Raw genomic sequence first — 9,903 nt, forward strand, 5'->3', positions numbered from 1 at the left:
TCTTACGCATGTTGGTTAAAAGGATTTCACTAATAACCCATTACGCATTCTACCATCACGCTAAATTGTAAAAAAAAAAAAAAATTGTGGGCTTTGAGATTCTTGGTCAGTTATCATATACTTCTTTTAACTTCGATAATCGGACAGTAATTAGTCTTAACTCAGACAGTAGTTTATTCGATGAATTCGGCGCGGAAACGATCAGGATGACGACAAGACATGGAGCTTGTTAGAGCGACATGAAGAGAGCTGGTGAAAAGGAAAATCAAGTTAATTAAAGTAGTTCCATTCGAGAATGAAACTCCTAATTGTGCTACCAATGGGCAAGAAGCTAGGGATTGTCGACTCCGTTAGCGTGGGCGACGATATGATTAGCCTCTAATGACAATTGGGACTGCGCCTAATGAATGCTTTTACACGACCACATTCACATGTTCGTGAGATGGATGGCATTTTGGTTAGCAAGAGCAAATTGAAATAGACAATCTTTGTTTTAAGCCTTTCATTAGCAGCCACGAAAAGTTCAACCATGGAGATAAAAATTGGGGTGGAAGAAGCGAGGCGTCTTCTTTTCTTAACATCCTGACCTTTATGACCGCCAAAAAATCGCACAATAGTCTGAATGTTTGTCTGTTTATCATTCTCTAAGGCTAGTCGTGATAAAATAGAGAATATGATAATATTTATCATATCGTGTATTTGGTTGTTACCAAACACAAGATAAAGTTGGATATAAGAAGTATGTAGCCCAGATAAAATTATCTCATGGGAGATGTGGGATAAAGGTGGATAAAATTTATAGTGCTTATAACATAAAAGTTATTTTTCTCGAAAAACAAATTTATAAAATTAATAAAATTGAAACAATATTTGAATATAAATGATAATTGAATTCTCAAATAAAAAACAACAATTTATTTTTATTTATTCCTATTTTATTTAGAAAAATTTTCAAATAAGAGCCTGAAGTGGATTCATACATGACCCAACTTATGTCCAACCCATATGGCTAAAGTATTTTTCATATTTGATACAATTTAGGAAAACTTGTTTCTTATGACTTTATTAAAAAAAAAATTGCTAAAAAAATGGTGGACATTTTTTATAAATTTTTAAAAAATTTAATTTTGTTATTTTTACTTTGTTATTTTTGTTTTCATTTTCCTTTTTCCTTTTTCCTTTTTCTTTTTTCCTTTTCTCTTTTCTTTTCCTTTTTTTTTTCCTTTTTTTCCTTTTTTTTCCTTGCCACCAACTAACCCTCACCAGTCACAAGCAAGGACCATCGCCAACCACAAGCGATGGTCGGGGCCCTCGTTCAAAGCCGACAAGAACCGCGACCCTCACCCGCTACCGATAAGGGCTTCACAGCCCTCATTGGCTTCATGAGAAAAAAAAAAGTAAAATAAAGAAAGGAAAACAAATAAAAAATTGTAAAAACTGTTAAAGAGTTGTAAATGTGTTTAAAAACATCTCATTGATTAAATAATAACCTTGATAAGCTAAATAGGTTGTAAATGGGTTTATTCAATAAAAAAATGAGTGTCGTGATAGATTCTTGCCATCTAAATTTGTGCGGTTTTTAGATTCATTTATACTGATATGTTGCTCATACCAAATAATGAACGTGATAAAATGTGAAAATATCCCAATTTATTACTATGATTCACCAAAAAGTGGATAAAATATAGTAAAATCTCTTGATTTCATATCTCTATAAATCCAAACGACCAAACTACGAATGTGGAAGTTGACATGGTACTATTATTCAAATTGCCTCCTCAGGAAGGTAAAGAATTTCTCTGTCTCTCCGATGTGTCAGTAGTCCTATGTGGTGTATCGCCGTTGATGTGGACAATATTTTGAATTTTTTGAATATTTTTCTTTTTTTTTCTTTCCTTTTAGTTGATGGCTAGTCTCAGGCCATGGCTAGCCACTGGCAATGCTTGGAGATGAATGACCGCGAGCCTCCGTCGCTAGCCACATGAGAGGCGGCCCTCGCCCGCAGGCAAGGGTTTGGGTTTGGGCTAGGGCTGCAACCCTTACTAGCGGCCTGCAAGGGCTGGCCTCGCCTAGTGGCTGAGGAGGCAAAGAAAGAAAGAAAAGAAAAGAAAAGACAAGAATAATTTAATTTTAAAATAACTCACATTCGTTTAGAAATTGCATTTTGTCTATGTCAATGTCATCGTTGCAACGTAGGACGTATAGCATCCATGTTAGTAATTTCTGGCTAAAATTGATCGGATGGACATTGGCAAATTTTCAAAAGGTTGATGACTAAATTAATCAAAGCAAAAAGTTAGGACTGTATAGGTATAAGTGCAATATGTTTAGGACTTTTTCAATAATTTTTCCAAAGAAAAATGCCTAGTATAGCTCTTTGGACCATGTGGAATTCAATCACTACAGCGAAATCCACCTCCCAGTCAAGTGGTTAAAATCTTCCCTCTTCTTGGTTTTTCATTTGAGTGCTCAGTGAGTTGTAAATCACATAAATCCTGCAAAAAGCATTGGGCCGTTTGAGGAGCTATATAGCATATTCCTCATCAATGTTTCCTTGATCCTACTTTATTTAGTTTGATGTAACAACACCCAAATGGTCAGTTGAGTCCTCACGAAACGAAGTTAGGCGATTCTCCGTATATTTTTTTTTGTTTGGTCCTATTCTATTATATTTTACAAGCCATCGTATATGTTATGTGTGTGCGTAGGTTGCGAAACCCCGCTCCTTCCTCACGCGTCCCCATCCCAACTCCCCTCGAAGATGGGGTTCGAAAACCCACATTCCCCTTCCCAAGTGAGAAGAATATCCACTAGGGCAAACCCCAGATGGTACGAAGAATCCTAGATCACTCCACACATGTAATATGTGGCGACCATCATTCATTTAAAATGCACTCTTTTTTACACTTCTTATGCAATTTACCTTACTTTATTAAAATCAAAAGAACATTCATCCGTATGATTAGGCTCAAGAGATTCGCAAGGAATTACTTTTTCACGACATGGCTTCGAGAAATTGCATCCAAGGTGAAAATCGAAGTCGACACCACACGGAGGAGTACAATGATTCAATATTAAAATGAGATTTGCATATGCAATGAAAATCCGACTCCCTGGTTTGATTGGAATGAAGCAAAACTTTAGGGGCCTCCACTTTGTGGACAGGATTTGCTCATCGGCTAGTGCTCTACTTTAGCTTTTAATGGAGTGAATTGCTATTTTATGCCCGGTGGAGATGAAGTGTTTCTTTGAATCTTTTCGCGACAGTAATTCCTTCGCAAATCTGTATACGGTTCGCATGTAGTGGAGTCCCTAGACTTCGAAAGGGATACCTGCTGGGATTGATTCCCTTTGTCCCCATGCAGATGGTGTTTATAACCCGAGTCATCTGCATGAAAGCACCAGAACAGATTAACACGAATTAGAGAAAAGGGTTTGAGTTTGAAGGATGAGTGAGGATAGGGAAAGTGTGGTTCGGGCCATGAACCGGGTCAAGCCATACTTGGCGGTGGTGCTCCTGCAGTTCGGGTTCGCGGGGATGGCGATAGTTGCCAAGTTATCCTTGAACCGAGGGATGAGCCAGCACGTGTTCGTCGTCTATCGCCACGTGCTCGCCACCGTGGCCATTGCTCCATTCGCCATCCTCTTTGAGAGGTCTCTCTCTCTCTCGATCACGATCTGGATAGCGTCTAGTAAATGAAAGCGCTAATGTTATGGAAACATATTGCAATAATTACAGGAAGACAAGGCCAAAAATGACGAGGTCCATCTTTCTGAAGATCTTGTTGCTAGGCTTACTAGAGTAAGTGTTTACTTCTTCTCTCTTTCGTGTCTAAAATGACTCAAACAACAAGAATTTATCCCTCTTTCCTTCTCCAAAATGCAACAAACGCAGGCCGGTGATGGATCAGAATCTGTATTACACGGGAATGAAGTACACAACTGCGTCTTTCACGGCCGCCATGTCCAATATGCTTCCTGCTTTCGCGTTCCTCATGGCCTGGTTTCTCAGGTAATTAATATACGCCTACTCAATTTCCTAGCACCTCTTTAAATTTCATGTATTCGGCAAAAACTTTGGATTAAACTTGAATTAACAGAGTATTTACGTATCGTTCTTTGGCTACCTCACCTCCTTCCGATGTGGAATTCGAACGATAGGCTCGAGAGATTGAGCATAAGAAGCAAGCACAGCCAAGCCAAGATAGTGGGAACCCTGGTCACCATAGGAGGAGCGATGCTCATGACTCTAGTGAAAGGTCCTGTTCTTGATCTTCCATGGACAAAATCAGCGTCAACACACGTTGATTCCAATGGTGTTGTGCAAAAACCAATCAAGGGTGCTGTTATGATCACCGCAGGTTGCTTCTGTTGGGCTTCTTTCGTCATTCTCCAAGTAATTTCCCGCCGTCTATTACTAGTCAATAAAACTCGAGAGATAAAGCACTTCGTTCTAAACAAGAGAGCAAAAATACGCGCAGGCGATCACGCTGAAATCATACCCAGCAGAGCTCACATTGACGGCTCTGATATGTATAGCGGGGTCGTTCCAAGGAGCGGTTTTTGCTTTTGCGATGGAAAGAAGCAACTTGGCTGCTTGGTCTCTCAATTTTGACGTCAGGCTCTTGGCAGTTGTCTACAGCGTAAGTCGTTTCCGTCGAAAGCTACAAATTACTGCAACTTCTGCATGAGTTCAGGAGGTCCATGTCCAAGTCCTTTGGTGTTGGTATGATCAGGCTTTCCATGTCCAGCGTCGTTCGATACACAACCCGTAGCGTGAGAAATATGCAGTGTTCCTGCACTATAGTCATGAGTCGAAAAGGGTCTCTCTCCTTCTCTTTATTGTGAAGTTTATAACTGATGGATCCATCGAATGCAGGGGATCATATGTTCTGGGGCGGGTTTCTACATTCAAGGGGTGGTGATGCAGATAAAGGGGCCAGTTTTTGTGACTGCCTTCAATCCTCTGCACATGGTCCTGGTTGCAATCCTGGGATCCTTCATTTTACATGAGATCTTATACCTTGGAAGGTATCTTCTCAATTTTCCCAAAATGGTTCAACCGTAGTAACTTGTTGACTTTTAAAGAATCATCAAGCATTGTTCTTGTCCATGGTATTATCAAGTACAGATCCTTACAAAGTTTGAAGTCTGTTTTCCTAGGGTTATTGGAGCACTTGTGATTGTTCTTGGCCTGTATCTTGTCCTGTGGGGCAAGAGCAAAGATGAGCCTCCAACAGGAGGCAGTGAAAAGCAAGAAACATCTAATCTACAACTAGCCAACACAAGTCTTGGAGATGAGAGTGCAGAGACTGCTTCTTCCCCGTATGTTGTGGCCGTCACCAAAGTGAGGCCAACCGACGAAGCCGTTTGAAGGGGACTAACAAGCTCTAAAAGTAACAGCAATTCAGGAACTTGAGGTTCTTCAAAAAGGATATCTGACTTCAATGTTCTGCTGTTTTGTCATGTTTGTTGCGTTTTCTGTGAAGTAGATGTTCAGCGCTTACATACGCTTTTACCATTTTCACTCAATAAAGCCAAAGCCACCATTTTGCATACAATAGTGAAAAAGGAAAATTCTGGTGTAGCCAGGGAATTCTTGCATCGTAGACTAATTAGCATGACTAATGAGGTACAAAGAGTAAGTGCAGAGCCCATCCTCCATCTGGCCTACCTTTCTCGGTCCAATTCACTCGTAGTTATTTAATGTTAAGAAAGAAAGGCTAGCGACTATTGATAATTATAGGCACTTCAGAACAAATAAGCTCAAATTTGCAGGAACACAGAAACCTAACCAGGCAGCCACAAGGAAGCTGACATGCTGCAGAACTTTATAAGGTCCATACTCAAATTTTCAGGAATAGAACATGCATCCACTATTTTCCATAAGATAAAAAGTTCATCGAACATATTTACATAAGTTAAAATGGGCATGTCTGATTCATACAACACAGCAACTTATAAGAGAAAGTCCACCACATAAATAGCTCCGCTTACCCCCAAAGAAAATTGTGTGGGCCACCTATTCGACACGGTAAGAGTTGTGCCGAGCACGATGGGAGAAGCAATCCTATTGCTTATACTACTGAAAGAAAATTAAACTTCTTGGTCAATTCGAACAGAGTTGATCCCAAAATCCAGTGCAACTTTACCATCTACACCCAGAAGATTATATGCGCAAGCATGATCATAAGCCATTTCTAGAATTCCCATCTTCATCTACAAGGTACTACAGGAGGTATTCACTGATCACGAGACCAACCTACCATGAGAACCTGAAAGTGCATGTGCCATTTGTCAAGAAGGAATCGTAACTTCGTCCTTTCCATATATTCGTTGAAGTTCACGGGTGGCAGCTTGATATGATGCTGAGAAGAGGAATCAAGAATTCCATGAGACCATGAACAATGAAATTCAATTTAAAAACATCGATGTGCTAGTAAATGTTCAGCGGGAATATGCAGGTTATTCTAGCATAGGAGGTCCAGGGAGGAAAGAATGAGCTCACCTTTCCAGATACGGAAGTTCTTTTGATTAATGGGAGACCCCGTGACATTCTGAATTGTATCGAAGAGCCTTTCCTGCGGAGTGTTCTTCAGCTCCTGAACAACTGCGTAAATGGTCTTACCATTGTCGAAGTAAATATGATTATTGGGATGCTTAGTCTTGCAACCAGCATGACGCTCGAACTCATAGGCATTGAGAGACTGTATATCCAATTCAATAAAAGAATAAGCTCAAGAACATCGAACTGCAATTACTCAATTCACTTTCTCCAAAGTAAAACAACACTCTTACCTTTGAGTGGTTGCAATTTTCGCATCCACAAAGATAGCCAGTCCCTTTTACTATCCCACGGAGATTTTTCTGCCAAACCAATGTTTTGTAAGTAATGAAAACTGATTCGTACGGAAGAACATAAGCTCACAGACAGGTTAATATGAAAGACTTACTTCACGCGACCAGGAAACGTATTTGACAGGTACTCCATCAAGCATGCCAGTAGATAACAGACTTTTGACATTTGATGGGAAATTGTTTGGAGGCACCTTCTTAGCCGTCTTTGGCTCTTTATTTTTGGGGATGTTCTCAGCTTTAGAATTCGCTTTCAATGCAGAAGAGCTATTTACAATTGGATCGGCACCAGAACCAACATCCTTCTGGCCTGGATCTACTGAAGCCTGAGGCAAAGACTCGTTGTCCATTACTAATTCGTAGTTGCCAATGATCCCAACTGAGGTATGTGTCCCATGTTCATCTGCAAATCCTCCAAAAGAAATGGTATTGCTCTCACCCTTGTAGTTCTGACCCATGGATAGAATGCCAGAATCTCCTTTCTCATAGGTTGAAGTGTGACCCACCGCAACAACATTCGGATCAGCCTTGTCAAAGGGGCGACTAATTGGTGTCATATCGCCATCAGTTCTGTTATAGGAGGAAGCCATTGAGATAAAACTATCGCTTACTTTACCAAAATTCTGGCCCACGGGAATAAAATTTACATGCTCTTTGTTGTGGGAGGAACCCATGGATAGACCATCCCCTTCTCCCTTCGTATATGATGGACCCATTGCGATGAAATTCCCATCTGTTCTGGCAAAGGGCTGACCCATGGATAAAATATTCTCACCCCGTCTCTCATAATTGTGACCCATTGATATGAAGTTTCCATCTTCCTTAGTGAAAGTGTGACTCATTGGCATGAAACTTTCTTCCCCTTTGTTGTAGCCAGGTGCCACCGAGATATTATTCTCGTTCCTATGCTGATAACCCGAGCCTAAAGATATGGTGCTATTGTGGCCCTTGCGATAACCAGTATCAGTAGTAATTGCGCTGCCATTGCCACTTCTGTAGGAAGTACCCATTGTCACCGAAATGCTGTTGTCAGGTTCCGTAACTTGATTAACTTTGACTTTTCTGATTCCTCCAAAATTCAGAAATGCTGAGGGATCTTCAGTGCCATGAGACATAGACAAACTTACTGACGACTCATTTCCGTATTGACGTTCGAAGCTCTTTCTTACCATACTTATATCACCAGCATTGAAGGGAGAAATATTCCTATCAACTAAGTTAACAGACTGCATGGGCTCAGAACCAAAGAGCCGATCAGTGGATTGCTCTGGAATAGCATTAAAAGCAGGATTATTGTCCCAAGGAGAAACGTTCAGGGATGAGATTCCAGATAGTGGCCTGCTCGTCGCAGCTTCTATCGCTTGTCTTTTGTTGCTGAATGGTTCTGACCCGGATGCATCCATAAACCATTGATGACTACGTTTAGGTTCTATTTTGGAAGAATTGTCATAGTTGATCTCCCCATTAGTGACAGCTCTTCCATCTCTCGGCATCCAAAAGTCCTTAGGTTGGAAAGACTGCCAAAACCATTTGCTTAGACAGAGGCATATAGCCAAGTGACAAGATCTAGAGCTTGGAATGAGTAAAGTAAGAAAAAGAAAACGAGAGCAGCAAAAGCACATGAATGAGAAGACACTAGATTCCAGAAACATCTGAAATCATAGTCACATTAATTCGCAGAAGAAAAGTGAATGAAGGCGTGAAACATGGCAAGGCATTATACAAGAGTAACGCATGATAAAAGAAACAAGAGTATGCTTTTCATGTCTATCCAAAACTACCATTGAGAACCTAAAAGGAATGACCTACAAGATCAGACTATTCACATGAACTTTGCATTTCATGCAGGCAGGCAGGAACTTGCCAAGGAGGTTGGGGAAAAAAGGAATTTGAAAGTGTGTGGCTACATATACCCCTAAAGAGGCAACAGTTTGGACATCAAGTATCACATAAAACTCGGAAGATTCAATGATGCCAAACAAAAACAGCTCTTCACATTAGAAAAACAATCGAACCCAAAAGCAAAAGGCACGTCACTTGACAACACCATAATCTTAGCAAAGCCATAGGATAAAGAAATTAGAACATTTACAAATGGCCACACAAGCACCCACGGTTTCACTCAATGTGAACAAGCCATTTGCACAAAAAACTCGAAAGAGGGTTCCACAAGTTACCATTTTTTCCCACTCCGAAGGCAAATGCCACAACTGGCGCAGTGAACTAGAAACGACCAACCGAGTCCATCCTCTGTCGAAGCAACCCTGTCGAAACAAATACCTCCTTCAGTACAACTCGAAGTAGAAGCGATTCACTTGTCGATCACCCTAAAAAAAGGAGACTTGATCCTAACAAAATTAGACAGCGCAAAACCACGAACCTAAAATGTGCAATGTGCACAAACAATCCGCCCGATCAAACATCGCACACAAAACACACAACCGGAAGCAAGAAATGCCGATCGAGAACATCAAAATCTCCAGCGATCAGAACTAAAATTCATCGAGAGAACACTTATTTTACGCGCATGCACTGGGAAACGCCACAGGTCGTGAACTGGAAGATCAAACCCTAGAAACTCAAACAATACTAAATATCTCGCCACCGGAGGTACCTTCTCATGCGGATGAAACTGACCTCCGGCGAGACTCTGCACACCGGGCACAAAAAAATCGGTTCTTTTAAATTGGGAAATTTGCGAGGAGAAGAGGGCTTTCTACGAGAGTTGCTGTAGATGGAAGAGACACTGAGAAGCTCTGGGGTTTTAGCCTGGCATTGTTCTACGGTGTGGCACGGCCCACCATAAACCTTTTAGGTCTCCGACGAATCGACCGTACACGTGTTTCTCCGATTTTAAACGGGCCACGGTGTCACAGCTTTTCGCGGTCTTTTGTGTTTTGGGCCATGTATTGTTCGCGGGGTTCAATGCGGGAAGCCTTTCGAAACCAATTTGACTAATGGCCATCCGACCAAACTATTTTTTTTTTTTTGGTCGGAAACCAAACTATGGTTAAAAAATTGAAAAAGAAAACCAAAATATCCATATTT

General features: G+C 40.8%; 2 protein-coding genes across 6 annotated transcripts; one reads left to right on the forward strand and one right to left on the reverse strand.

The window, feature by feature from the left end:
• Positions 1-3,300: 3,300 nt before the first annotated feature.
• Positions 3,301-5,556, forward strand: LOC115726714 (WAT1-related protein At2g39510). The gene is made up of 7 exons (XM_030656716.2): positions 3,301-3,654; positions 3,740-3,802; positions 3,896-4,012; positions 4,162-4,396; positions 4,482-4,643; positions 4,880-5,031; positions 5,164-5,556. The coding sequence occupies exons 1-7, from the start codon at positions 3,449-3,451 to the stop codon at positions 5,372-5,374; spliced, it is 1,146 nt and encodes a 381-aa protein (XP_030512576.2). The 5' UTR covers positions 3,301-3,448; the 3' UTR covers positions 5,375-5,556.
• A 218-nt stretch (positions 5,557-5,774) lies between these two features.
• LOC115726711 lies at positions 5,775-9,617 on the reverse strand. Of its 5 annotated transcripts, XM_030656711.2 has the most exons (7): positions 9,470-9,596; positions 9,033-9,182; positions 6,954-8,372; positions 6,799-6,867; positions 6,509-6,707; positions 6,267-6,368; positions 5,775-6,155 (listed from the first exon to the last, which is right to left on the reverse strand). In XM_030656711.2, the coding sequence occupies exons 2-6, from the start codon at positions 9,033-9,035 to the stop codon at positions 6,298-6,300; spliced, it is 1,761 nt and encodes a 586-aa protein (XP_030512571.1). In that variant the 5' UTR covers positions 9,036-9,182; positions 9,470-9,596; the 3' UTR covers positions 5,775-6,155; positions 6,267-6,297. The 5 variants fall into 5 exon arrangements, with proteins under 5 accessions (XP_030512571.1, XP_030512570.1, XP_030512569.1 ...); XM_030656710.2 differs by having other exon boundaries at positions 5,775-6,368; positions 9,033-9,119; positions 9,470-9,617; XM_030656709.2 differs by having other exon boundaries at positions 5,775-6,368.
• Positions 9,618-9,903: the final 286 nt, after the last annotated feature.

Source organism: Rhodamnia argentea, chromosome 5 (assembly GCF_020921035.1).
Source record: "Rhodamnia argentea isolate NSW1041297 chromosome 5, ASM2092103v1, whole genome shotgun sequence".
In the NCBI taxonomy this organism is placed as follows: domain Eukaryota; kingdom Viridiplantae; phylum Streptophyta; class Magnoliopsida; order Myrtales; family Myrtaceae; genus Rhodamnia; species Rhodamnia argentea.